Source organism: Phyllostomus hastatus, unplaced genomic scaffold (assembly GCF_019186645.2).
Source record: "Phyllostomus hastatus isolate PE091 unplaced genomic scaffold, TTU_PhHast_1.1 phas_contig_210, whole genome shotgun sequence".
Classification (NCBI taxonomy): domain Eukaryota; kingdom Metazoa; phylum Chordata; class Mammalia; order Chiroptera; family Phyllostomidae; genus Phyllostomus; species Phyllostomus hastatus.
In genome coordinates, this window is record NW_025333737.1 from 19950820 (window position 1) to 19964703 (window position 13884).

The 13884-nt window shown below is 42.1% G+C and overlaps 1 protein-coding gene across 3 annotated transcripts in view; it reads left to right on the forward strand.

The window, feature by feature from the left end:
• Window positions 1-13884, forward strand: part of TEX14 (testis expressed 14, intercellular bridge forming factor) — a 67637-nt gene that overhangs the window by 53227 nt on the left and 526 nt on the right. For all 3 annotated transcript variants that reach the window (XM_045836923.1, XM_045836924.1, XM_045836925.1), the window contains 5 exons: window positions 1238-1315; window positions 2022-2121; window positions 10185-10277; window positions 12255-12361; window positions 13560-13611. In XM_045836923.1, coding sequence (XP_045692879.1) covers window positions 1238-1315; window positions 2022-2121; window positions 10185-10277; window positions 12255-12361; window positions 13560-13611 — 430 coding nt within the window. The remainder of the gene's footprint in view (window positions 1-1237; window positions 1316-2021; window positions 2122-10184; window positions 10278-12254; window positions 12362-13559; window positions 13612-13884) is intronic.

The following is a 13884-nucleotide window of genomic DNA, read 5'->3' on the forward strand; positions in this document are numbered from 1 at the left end:
GCTGACACCTGTGCTTTTGGATGCCCATATCCAAAATCCTAGGCATCTGACAAGGACCTAAAGGAGAGGGCCCTATAGAGCCCTAGGAAATCCTTTAAGATCAACAAGGAACTACTTTTAACAATGAGGATAAAATGAGCTTTTTATTTCAAATTATATTAAATGATTTTATGGGGCCCCCTGATGCTTGGGAGCTACTAGGGCCTGTTCCCGGGCCTGCATGAGGGAGAGACCTGTGTCTGCACACAGCAGGGCTGTGCCAGAGAACAAGCCCAGGGCTTTTGTCTGTGCTGCCTCCCAGCTGTCTCTCTGCTCTGGGAGCACTTGGAGGAGACCGAGCACCTAACAAATGCAAAGCAGGGACCTGAGTTTAGCAGATGGTTGTTTTGGTCTAGTGAGCAATTCTTTAGGAACTGGTAAGTATAGATACTCTTTGCTCTCTGTCTTTCCCATAAACTAGATGAAGATATGAAATATAGTCCAATAGAGATAGGGGAAATTTGGGGTGGTTCTGATGTTGTTACAAACTGAAAGATTAGAAAATAGAGATTAAGAACATAAAATTTACACCTAGACTGCCTGGATTCAAATTCTATTTTTACCTCTTACTATCCTCCTTAACCTTTCTTACTTTCATTTCCACATCTGGCAAACAGGAATAACAACATAAAATGTGATTTATTTCACAGAGTTGTTGTGAGAAGTAATTGTCGCTATTAATCTTGACTTAATGTAAATTAGAAATTGTATCTGCCACATAGGCTCTGCAAGTAGTGCCTGTCATAATCATTTAAATTTTTATTGTTGTTTGGGATTGAATGTTCTCAAGCAGTGGGTTTACTTTTTTTTAAGATTTTATTTTAGTGTGCGGTTGCTGGGGGTCATGGGCTGCAACCCAGGCATGTACCCTGACTGGGAATCGAACCTGCAACACTTTGGTTCGCAGCCCGCACTCAATCCACTGAGCTACACCAGCCAGGCCTCAAGCAGTGGTTTTTAAACTTGATCAGGCACCACAGTCACCTGGAGGGCTGGTTAAACAACCTACTGCCAGACTCCACCCCGAGTTTCTGATTCAGTGGGTCTGGGATGAGGCCTGAGAATTTGCATATCTAACAAGTTCTGAGGTATACAGTGGCTGCTGGTCTGAGGGCCACTTTTTGAGAATCACTGCCATGGAGAATGTTGTGCCCTGCAAAGGAAGAAATAAGTTGCCTTCTGCTTTTGTATTGGACAGAGCACTTGAAGCACCAGCAGGCTTCATCCGCAGTGTTGGGTGGGAACACAGCAAGTCCTCTGGGCACCACTGCAAATGGTAAGCCGACTACCCAGCTCTTTCTCACCAGTTTCTTTCGAAGCAATGTGGACATTGAGGCCAGGCATAAGTCCGTCTCTATTCTGACTCCACTGCATGTATGGCAAACTGTTTAATGTCTCTGAGCCTCAGTTACCCTCATCTGTAAAGTAGGATGATAATTCCTACCTCATCCCCTGGTACATTGTAAGATACTGAACATATGTTAGTTCCCTTCCCTTCACAGGACTGCTGGTAGGGTGGAATGGGATAGCATGTGTAAAATGCCTGGCATACATTAAAGGGTACTACCCTTCCCCACCCAAAATTTTTCCCTGGGGCTCCAACCTAGAAACATCTAACAAGTGAGAACAGGGTGGTCCTCAAGTAAAAATATGCATTTGTTTTCAGGGTCTCTTCCTTTCTCTTTAATGTGCCCTCCCTCTGCTTCCTCTGTCTCTCTTAAGCCTTGGCACAGGCAAGGTTTCCTGTAGCCTCACTTGGCACTAAAGAGCTCTCAGGACCCTAGAAGCAGCTGCTGTGAATACAAGCACCCTGCAGACTACCATCTGGCCCCCTCCTGTCCTGGGAAGAGGGGAACTAGTGAATTGCAGACTTCAGGGGCCACTGAGTAGCCCTGAGTTTCTGGCACTCCATTTTAATGCAGTCTTTCTAAATTATTACTTTTTGTTGTTCAAATAAAATTAAAATTTTCAACTGTTTTTAGATCAAAGTCATTTAGAAGAACAAGGAACTAACAGTAAAAAAGAAGATAGCAGCATACTTTGGACCAAAGAAAATCAAGATCTAGAAGAGGACACAGAGAGGTAACAGAAAAACCTGGACTTTTGAAAGGATTTAAAATACTGTATTAGTTTGTACTAGTTTTTCCTTTGCTATTGACAAATAAGAAGGGGGAAAATGGTCTTTTTGTCATACTATCCTAATAGCCCCCAATCCCAAAAAGTTTAAAAACTTTTAGATTGTCATAAAATACACATAAAAATTTTAAGTGTGCATTTCACTAGTGTTAATTATATTGACATTGTCGTACAGCCAATCTGCAGGATGTTTTCATCTTGCAAAACCCAAACTCACTACCCTTTAAACAGCTCCCCATGTCCCCCTCTACTTAGTTCCTACCAACGACCATTTACTTTCTGTTTCTATGTGTTTGACTACTTTTTTTTTAAAGGGAGCATCATTTATTTTTATTTATTTATTTTGGAGGGAAAGGGAGAGAAAAAGAGGGGGAGAAAAACATTGATGTGAGAGAGAAATGATGTGCAAGAGAAAATGGATTAGCTGCCTCTTCCATGTCCCCAACTAGGGACCTGGCCTGCAACCCAGGCATATGCCCTGACTGGGAATTGAACAGGTGACCAACCTTTCAGATTGCAGGCCAATGCCCAATCCACCAACCAGGACAAGTTTCACTGTGTTTGATAATCTCATATAAGTAAAGTCATACAGTATTTGTTGGGGTTTTTTTTTGTAACATCACTTAGCATAATGTTCTCAAGGTCCATTCATGTAGCATGTGTCAGAATTTCCTAACTTTTCAAGGCTTAATTCCATTGTATGTTTATATATGTGTGTATCACATTTTATCCATTCATTTGTTGGTGGACATGGGATTGCTTTCACCTTTTAACTATTCTGAATAATGCTTCTCTGAACATATGTGTACACATATCTCTCCAAGGCACCGTTTTCAATTCTTTTGGCTATATACCCTGAAGTGGTTTGCTGGATCATATGATAAATCTATTTTTAATTTTTTGAGGAAATACCAAACTATTTTCCACAGCAGCTGCACAATTTTACATTCCTGTTAACAGTGCACAAGGGTTCCAGTTTCTCTACATTCTTGCCAATACTTGTTATTTACTGTTTCTTTTTTTGCTTTTTTGATAGTAGCTATCCTAATGGATATGAGGTGATATCTCATTGTGATTTAAAAAAAAATAAAATGCATATTTCAATTGCTTGAATTCATATCTCATAAAAGAAAAAAAGTAATAAAGCACAAGCCCTAGGCATCTCCCCCTACCTTTTCCTGCCATTAGTCAAGAGCCAGTTCTGACCGGTGTTTCTTGGGTTCAAAGCATCTCCCTGCCCTAATCCTCACCTTGACCTCCCTATCCCCCACATCTACTGTGGTTGAGAGGGCATGGGCACTGCCCATCTCCAGGCAGGCCTCTGACCATGATAGGCAGCATCCAGAGTTGTCAGACCCGATGGGAGGCAAGGAGGGGGTTGGGAGATGAGAGATAAAAACAACTACCTCCCCACCCCAAACACACATACCTCTGCCTGCCAGGCCTGTTGATTGTAGCTCATTGTCAGGGTAAAGTGGTACTGCTGTCTCACTATATTGTAAAAATTATATTTTATTGATTATGCTACTACAGCTGTCCTGACTAATTTCCCCTTTGTCCCCTCCACCCAGAACCCCCCAATCCCTAGGGAACCTCCCCACCATTATTCATGTCCATGGGTCATGTGTATAAGTTCTTTGGCTACTGTGTTTCCTATTCTGTACTTTACATCCCCATGGCTATTCTGTAACTACCTATTTGTACTTCTTAATCCCCTCACCTCTTTACCCATTCTTCCCCACCCCCTCCCATCTATCAGCCATCAAAACACTCTCTGTATCCACACTTCTGTCTCTGTTCCTCTTGTTTGTTTAGTTTGTTTTTAAGATTCAGTTGTTGGTAGAAATGTATTTTTTGCAATTTTATTGTTCATAGTTTTTATCTTTTTCTTAAATAAGTCCTTTTAACATTTCATATAATAATAGTTTGTTGATGATGAACTCCTTTAACTTGACCTTACCTGGGAAGCTCTTTATCTGTTCTTCAGTCCTAAATGATAGCTTTGCTGGGTAGAATAATTTTGGCTGTAGGTCCCTGCTTTTCATGACTTTGAATATTTCTGCCAGTCCTTTCTGGCCTGCAAAGTTTCTTTTGAGAAATCAGCTGACAGTCTTATGGGAACTCCCCTCTAGGTAACTAACTTTTTTCCTCTTGCTTTTTTTTTAAATTTCTGTCTTTATCTTTATCCTTTGGCATTTTAATTACGATGTGTCTTGGAATGGGCCTCTTGGCATCCATCTTGTTTGGGACTCTCTATGCTTCCTGGAATTGCATGTCTATTTCCTTCACCAAATTAAGGAAGTTTTCTTTAACTGTTTTTTCAAATACATTTCCAATTTCTTGCTCTTTCTCTACTTCTTACACCCCTATGATGTGAATGTTGGACCTCTCGAAGTTGTCCCACAAGCTGCTTACACTATCCTCATTTTTTTGGATTCTTTTTTCTTCTTGTTGTTCTGATTGGTTGTTTTTTGCTTCCTTATATTCCAAATCATTGATTTGATTCTTGACTTCATCTACTCTGCTGTTGTTTCCCTGTAAATTGCTCTTTGTTTCAGTTAGTGTATCCTTCATTACTAACTGGATCTTTTTTATGCTGTTGAGGTCCTCACTAAGTTCCTTGAGCATCCTTATAACCAGTGTTTTGAACTCTGCATCTGGTAGATTGCTTATCTTAATTTCATTTAGCTTTTTTTTCTGGAGTTTTGATCTCTTCCTTCATTTGGGCCATGTTTCTTTATCTCCTTGTTTTAGCAGCCTCCCTGTGTTTGTTTCTGTGTATTAGACAGAGCTTCTTTGACTCCATGTCTTGGTAGTGTGGCCTAATGTAGTAGGTGTCTTGTACGGTCCAGTGGCACAGCCTTCCCCTACCACCCAAGCTAGGTATTCAATGTGTCCCCTTTGTGTGGGCTGAGTACACTCTTCTCTAGTTGAGCCTTGGTTGCCATTGGCACATCAGTAGGAGGGATTTACCCAGGCCAGTCAACTGTAAGGACTGGCTGTGACCACTGACCACCAATCTCCATCCTCCCTAGAGGATCAGCTGTGCAGGGACAGGGTGGTGGTGCTCTGACGTGGTCTGTAGCTGTCCACTGGGTACACTGGCCCTGGGGTTTCCCCAGGTATTGGCAGGTCAAGGTGAGCCCCTGTCTGTGTTTTGCCCAAGGCATCCTGCCTGAGCTATAAAGCAATCTGAGATGGCTGCTACTTGTGCTGGGCTTGGAGATTGCCAGCTGAAGCGAAGCTGTGAATCTAGCCTGGCTACTGCTGGTGCCAGTCCTGGGGCTCACTGAAGCCAGCTGTTGCGTGTTTGATAGGATTTAGGAAGTTGTGAAGCATGAGCCAATACCAGGCATTTATATAGAAAAGCAGCTTGGGTGGGCCTGTAAGTTGAGTGGGGCAGAGTATCTGGGGACTTCCAAGGTGGGTCAAACACTGTTAGCCAGGTTGATGGAATCTCAGGTATGGCACCAGCTTGCTGACTCTGTGGGAGAGGGTTTAGAAAAGGAACAGTGCCTCTGCTCGATGCCTTTCAAGCTGCTATCCTGGTTCTGGAGCTCGGAAGGAGTAAATCTGAGTAGGTGAGTCCATGTGTGGGTTCTTTTGGAGGAACTGCTTGGGGCTCCAGAAATTTCTTCCGTTGACTCATTTCTCACTGGCTTTTGCAGTCAGGAGTTGTGGGGACTTATCTTCCTGGCACTGGAACCCTGGGCTGGCAGTCCTGTTGTAGCACTGGGACTGCTCGTTCCCAATATATCCCTCCTGAATTTTTATCCACCACAATCGGTTGTGGGACCAGACCGTTCCACATCTGCTCCCCTCCTATGAGTCTGGGTGGATGTGGTTTCTTTAATTCTGTAGTTGTCAGACTTTGATTCAACTTGATTTCTGGTGGTTCTGAGTGATGGTGCATCTATATTTTAGTCATAATTTTGATGTGGTTTTGTGAAGAGGTGAACCATATCTGCCTGTGCTTCCATCTTGACCAGAAGTCTTTTGTTGTGGTTTTGATTTGCGTTTTCCTTATGATTAGTGATGTTGAATATCTGTTCATTAGTTCTGTGGCTATTTGTATGCCTTTTCTGGAGAAATACATGTATCTATTCAACTCCTTTGCCCACTTTTTAATAGGACTATTTGTTTTTTTTCCTGTCAAGTATTTTTTTTTTACTTCATTTTATGAGGCAAACCCAGGCTTTGGCTTCTTTCAAAATAGTTTAGTTAGGAGAGAGACCTCCAGCCAAGATGGAGGCATTGGTAGATATACTGTGCCTCCTCGCACAACCAAAATAAGGACAACAAATTTAGAAACAAAAAACAACCAGAACTGCCAGAAATTCGAACTGTATGGAAGTCCAAACAACCAAGGAGTCAAAGCAGAAACATTCATCGAGACTGCACCACAATGCAGCTATGTGGGTCGCTGCCCCCAACCCCAGCAAATACCTAAGGCTCCACCCCTCATAATGTAACAAGAGCACTGAGACAAATAAATATGGCCCAAATTAAAGAACAGATCAAAGCTCCATAAATAGAACGAAGCAATGAAGAGATAGCCCACCTATCAGATGCAGAGTTCAAAACACTGGGAATCAGGATACTCACAGAAATGGTTGAGTACAGTTGCAAAAAAGTAGAAAAAGTGAAAGCTGTGCAAAGTGAAATAAAAAAAAATATATATATATACAAGGAACCAACAGTGAAGGGAAGGAAACCGGGACTCACATCAATGATTTGGAGCAGAAGGAAGAAGTGAACATTCAACCAGAACAAAATGAAGAAATAACTCAAAATGAGAGGCCTAGGAACCTCTGGGACAACTTTAAACATCCGAATCAGGGGTGCCAGAAAGAGAAGAGGAAAAGCAGGAAATGAAAACTTATTTGAAAAAATAATGAAGAACTTCCCCAATCTGGCAAAGGAAATAGACTTCCAGGAAGTCCAGGAAGCTCCAAAAGTCCCAAGGAAGTTACACCCAAGGAAGCACACACCAAGGCACATCATAATTACATTAACCAAGATTAGAGATAAGGAGAGAATCTTAAAAGCAGAAAGAGAAAAGGAGTTACCTATAATGGAGTTCCTGTTAGACTCTCAGTTGATTTCTCAAAAGAAACCTTACAGGCATGAAGGGGCTGGGCTGGAAAGAAGTATTCAAAGTCTTGAAAGGCAAGGACCTACACCCAAGATTATTCTATCCAGCAAAGCTATCATTTAGAATGGAAGGACAGAAAAAGTACTTTCCAGGTGAAGTTAAGGGAGTTCATCATCACCAAGCCCTTACTATATGAAATGTTAAAGGGACTTATTTAAGAAAAAGAAGATGATCAAAACTATGAACAATAAAATGACAACAAACTCACAAGTGTCAACAATTGAACCTAAAAACAAAAACCAACTAAGCAAACAACTAGAACAGGAACAGAATCACAGAAATGGAGATCACATGGAGGGTTATCAGCAGGGACAAGGAGTGGGAATGGGGGAAAGGTACAGGGAATAAGAAGCATAAATGGTAGGTACAAAATAGATGTGGGCAGGGGTGGGGTGGGCATTAAGAATACTATAGGAAATGGAGAAGCCCAAGAACTTATGTACAACCCATGGACATGAACAAAGGGAGGGGGTGCTGAAGGGAGGGAGGTGCAGGGCAGAGGGGGATAAAGGGGAAAAAATTAGACAAGTGTAATAGCATAACAAATAAAATATCCTTAAAAACACCCAGTTTAATTAAAGTCACTGGAAGAGAATTATTAGATCTTTCTAGCCAAATAAGAGAAAATAAGGGTAGTCAGCTATACAGTTCAGACTAGAAACACAAGGTTGGTTCAGAAAACCTGGTTCTCTTCCTGATTCAGAGCTCCACTTTGACCTTTGTTGTAGGGTAACCATTTCAGCTCAGCTCCTTTTTTCTCCTGACTTCTCTCCCCTTGTCCTATTATCAGCACTAGGACAGGGGTGAGCTGAGGGATCCACTTCTAGGGAACCAAACTGAAGGAGGCACCAAAAACTCAGGAGTCAAGATATGTATTATTTTAATGCAGTGTTTAAAAACAAATACAGAAGAATACATGATGAACAAAATATCTGAATTTTAAAGAAAGACAGAATCTGAATCTGCCCTTGCACCACTTGCCTCATCCTAATCTTGGTCCTGTGTATCCTTAATATAGCCCTGCAGAATTCTCTCAGCTGCAGTGATAGAAAACCCCACTATTGTGCTTAAATGAGTTTGTCTCACATAACAAAGAGGCCCTCAGGTTGGCAGGGCATGGCTGGTGTAGTAGCTCAAAGATGCCTCCAGGGACTTCGTCTCTTTTGATCTTCCTGGTCTGCCACCCATAGCAACAGCACAGCATGCTGACCTTTATTTCCAGACTTGTCCCCTCCTGGTTGCAAGGTGACTGCTGTCCACACACCAGGTGGGGAGGGGGGCGGAATATTCTAGCTGACTGCCCTTTTTTATTTGGAAAGCAAAAACTTTCCTAGAAGCCCCTCCCAGCAGATGCCCACTTATATTTCATTGGCCAAATGGGATGTGTGACCATCTTCATTTACCAGGGAGACTGGAAATTGAACTTCTAGCTTTTCAGCTGCTGTAGAAGAAGGCTAGGGAAGAGAATGTTATGAATAGCTTTTGGGTAGTGAAGCATGTTTTTGTCACATTCTTCAAGGGCAAAATTATTCTATATAAAGAAGGAAAAGAAAGAGACCTGGAAGGGCGGGTGTGGGGAAGTGGGGAGGAGACTAGAGCCCTGGGACCTGCAAGGAAGTGGGGAGGGAGTTTTGGGAGGAGACAGAGAAGAAAAGGAGGCAAAGGGGAGGAAAATAAATACATTTTTTAAGGTTTAGAAATCTTTGGACCATAATGTATGATGTAACTCCAGTTCCTCCATCTCCCCCAAAACATGTGCAGTGACATCTATGCCATTATTCAAGGCAAAAGAAGGGTAGCTCAAGAAGTCCAAGTTACATTTGATTATATAAATATACAGTGCTTGCCCTGACTGGTGTGGCTCACTGGGTTGGGTGTCATCCCACAAACTAAAAGGTCACTGGTTTAATTACTGGTCAGGGCGCATATCTGGGCTGCAGGACAGGTCCCCTATTCGGGGTGTGTGAGAGGCAACTGATTGATATTTATCTCACACATGGATATTTCTTTCATTTCCTTCTCCCTCCTTTTCCCTCTCTGAAACATAAATAAAATAAAAAACATAAAGTGCTTTGCACATGATGAAACAATAGCTACTATTACTGTGTCTCCTCCTTTTTCAAAAGGGTTGGCTGTGCTGGACATGGAGAAATGCCCACAGATGCTCTGTCATCAGGTCCTTGGCACCAAGCCAGACTGGAAGATATTTTTCAGATAGGTGGGACTTTTCAGGCCTTCTGAAAACACATTCTGCATCCTTGATGGTCTCAGAGGCAGTTCTTAATTAAAAAAAAAACTTGTAGGAATAGTTCTAGCCTCAGGTGGAAATTGACTTAATGACCAATAACTGAGACATAGTCTAGCCTCTGGTCTTGGAAGATAGTGATGTCATGGGTGCTGAAGCTTTTTTTTTTTTTAATTTTTAGAGAGGAAGGGAAGGAGAAAGAGAGGAAGAGAAACATCGTGTGTGGTTGCCTCTCACATGGCCCCCACTAGGGACCTGGCCTGCAACCCAGGCATGTGCCCTGACTGGGAATCGAACCAGCGACCCTTTCGTTCGCAGCCTGCGCTCAATCCACTGAGCTACACCAGCCAGGGCGGTGCTGACGCTTTACACCAGCCAGGGTGGTGCTGAAGCTTTTCGTCAAGGGGTTAAAAGAGGGTGTGCGCATTCAAATTAGATCTAGGTGACCTCTGCAACTCTACATACAATCTCAGTGAGCTCTCATTTTCTTGTATGTATAGTGAAAGTACAAGTTCGAAGGTCTTTTCTCACTCTAAAGGGCTATGCCTCCTTGTCAAGGGGGAAGGGAAGTGACTGTTGTTTCAATTCTCTTCACTTTCCCTTGGACAGAGCTCACTCTACTCTGGATGAAGACCTGGAAAGATGGCTGCAGCCACCTGAGGACCATACAGAGCTACAGGATCTCTCCAAGGGCTCTGCAAGGTTATTTATTATTCTCCAGCAGGAGATCATTTTCTTCTTTCTCTGGAAGGGGGATTAGATTTTAGTTTTTAAAAAATACTTTGACTCCTTGGAGAATGAATGTGTGGCGATGGCATTACATTGCTGTGGATAAGCCAGTCCTGACTCCTGTCTGCCCCTGTTCCTCCAAGCATCCATAGTGCTCAAGACATTGATTAGCAGATTGGTATCAGTATAGAGAGAGGCCTCTAAGATCGTTGTATCCTGGCCCTGTCACCTTCAACATTTTCATCAGCCATTTGAATTAAATCAGAAAAGGCATGCTTATCAAATTTTTAGATACTACAAGTCTAAAATGAATACTAATGTGATGGGTGATAGACTGTGGACTCAAAAAGATCTTGACTGGTGGAAATGTTAGATTTCTCTAAAATATGAAGCTGAGCATTTGGATCCAAAAATATAGAATATGAGAGATCTGACCTAATGGGGAATCTTTGATTGGAAGATCCTGCTCAGTGTAATTTCACTGAAGGCAGAAAGTATGTCTTATTTTTATATGCCCTGCATTTAGCATGCATTTTGAGACTTGGTAAGAATTCAGAAAATTCTTGTCAAAGCCTGTATGACTCCATGAGACCTCACTTTGAAGCAATTACTTAAAAGGTTGATGAAAAATAAAAATAAAGAGAGATATACAGCATTAAGGACGAACAGACAGAAATGTATGGACCAGATCAAGGTGATGTCTCATGGTGGTGTGACACTGTGAGGCTCCTTTGTGGCTGTCACATTTTAAAAGAGACATTCACAAACAGAATAGGATGGCCATGGAACAGTCAGAGGTCTGGAAACCCTGTCATATGAGAACAGCTGAAGGAGCTGGGGAGGCTTAGCTGGAGAAGAGCAGATGGAGTGGAGAATTTGATAGCTGTCTTCAAATACCTGAAATATTGTAAAGAGAGTCAGCTTACTCTCTTGTGCCCCAAAGGCCAGGGCTAGTGACTAGAAACTGCAGAGTAAGGGATTTTTATTCAGTAAAGCTTAAACTTGCTCATAGCAATAGGTATTTGGCAGAGGAAATAGCTGTTTTCACACTTACTTTAACAACAGCTCCCTTCCTCCACCTCCACTCCCCACCCCAAAATCAGCCCTCCCCCAAGTACAGGTTGGGTAACCATCAGGTCCAGGGCCATTTGGAAGGAGGTTGAAATAATCGGAAGGCCTCCTCCGGACTCCAGAGCCTATGACTCTGTTAGTGATGAGAGGTTAGGAGAGAAAAAAATCGTTTTCACCCTGCCTGGCTTTATTTTCTCTCTCATTCACATATTTGTTTTGAATGTCCACCAAAAGGAAACAGAAGAAAAATCTCTGAACAATGTCAGTTTGGCTCAGCCAGCATTGTGGTGCACAGACCGTGAGCTGAGTGCTGTGCGAGGTGCCGTGCGAGGTGCTGAAGGTGCAGAGGGGCAGGATGTCTCTGCCCTTAAGAGAGTATAGTTGATTGGGAGAGATGGTTTCTGCCTACTAGTTTGACAAATGTGGTCTAAAATTCTTAGATACTTTAATTAGCTATTTCACTTCAGAGAGTGTCAGGAGTTGAGGTAATAAAGGAAGTGGTGGTTGTAAAAGGACACCAATTACAACATAAGTGAAATGGTGTTTTTTTTCCCTTTTGGACATTATAGCCTAGTGGTTAAGAGCAGAGTCTGAAACAAACTACTGGGTTCCAGCTATAGGGCTTACTAGGCATGTAATTTAACTTCTTTGTGCCTCAGTTTCCTCATTACTTGATGGGGATGGTAGTGGTAACTACCTTATGTAGTTGTGATGAGAATTAAGTGAGTTAATATACAACATACATTATAGCACTTGAAATGCCTGGTCCATAGGGAACACTCCATTAGTGCTAGCTTTACTGTGTTTCCTTTGGAGCACAGTCCTGTTCCCCTGGCCATTGTGCATATATTTTGATACTGAATATCTTTGTCATTGAAGGGAGACAGGTGCCAAGGCTCAAGAAGTTGGTGAAAAGAAAAGAAAAGAAGAGGAAAGCATGAAGCCAGAGAGGACATCCGAGAGCTTTTTAGGGACTTCTGATGAAGGTATGAATGAATGAACAGTTGTTTATAATGTAGCTTGGTGTCCTTGGGCTTTGAGGAACATCAAAGTTATTTAGAAATTTCCCAGATGCTATACATGATCCTCCTACACATTTCCCCTGTAGTTCAGCCCAGCATTTCTGTTAATTATGAATCATGTCTTCATCACAATACAGTAACAACATCCAATTTCATTTCTCAAGCCAGCCTTCAGTCAGTCTGATCATCTTTATCTTGTTTTGTCTGGAAAGGTATTTTGCTTTTAACTGTCTGGTTCCTTCAAAAGAGTTCTAAATTAAGCTCACACAGAGGCTGCAAAATCTAATAAATCACAAATTGTGGAATATAAATGGAGTCTACAAGTAATGTAAAAGGTATAAACTAACTTCAATTACAAAACAATTTCATAGAGCTTTAAGGTGTCATTCACAAATGACACCCTCCTAAATTTAAGTTCCTTCTTCTTGGGAAGTTAGAGAGATAACTCTTTCAGATCATCTGGTATCCCTTTCATCCCTTCTCCAGGACATTCTCATTCTCCTGCTTTCCTGAGTCTCCTGGGCTTCCTGGCCAGCTGGCTTGCCCTTCACCAGTGGGAGGCACCAGCATATCAGAGGGCAGGAGAGCAATTTTGGGGTATTACTTCCCCTGCCTGCCTAACTCAGCACCTCATCTCTGCATAGCAGCAGTGTTCCTTCACAAGCACAGCCCATCCTTGCGCCTGGGCTCTCACTGGGTGCCAGTAACTGCTTTGCCCTACCTCCACCCTCCAGTCCTTTCAGACTTAGGACTGATAATGGCTTCCCACTGCTGCTAGTCACTGGACGCCTTGTGGTCCCTTGTTTGCTCCCTTAACTCTGACTGTACCTCTCTAAGTAGTCATTTCATTCAAGGGCCTGGGGTTGCATTCGGTTTCCTCCAGGATCCTGACTGGGACAGAACCCAGAGTGTGACCATTGAGCTAGTGTTGAGTTCACTGAAAATACAATGCAGGAACTTTATAAATTAGCATCATAGTGTTCATGGGTATGACAGGGAGCTGCAGAATGTTAGAAGGGAAAACCTATTAACTGGTTTTAGAAAGATTTTAGTAAATAGTTCACCCTAAACTAGAGAGAAAGCACTAAAGTGACTCTGAATATCGGTACCCTTTGACATAGAAAGTAATCAGATTTTTCCCTTCTTCCTATATTTCATCCAGAGGAACTGAAACCTTGTTTTTGGAAGCGACTGGGTTGGTCAGAACCATCCAGGTAATGAGATATCAAGGTTTGTAAGTCAAAGTTCGCTATTTCTAGACAACATGAGCAGACTGTAAACAGTTATCAGCATCTAAATAAACATAAATGACAAAGGCTTGAATTAAAAGTTGCTCATTTTTAAAAATGTTAATGTTTACAATTATAAGGTAAAACAAACATTAACTTCAGTTAAGTAATCAGTAGAGTTAGCAATAACAGTTTTAGAAAGAGGGAGTACAGAAGATGCTGTTGTCAGTTGTTTTGTAGTCATTTTGCATTTCCATG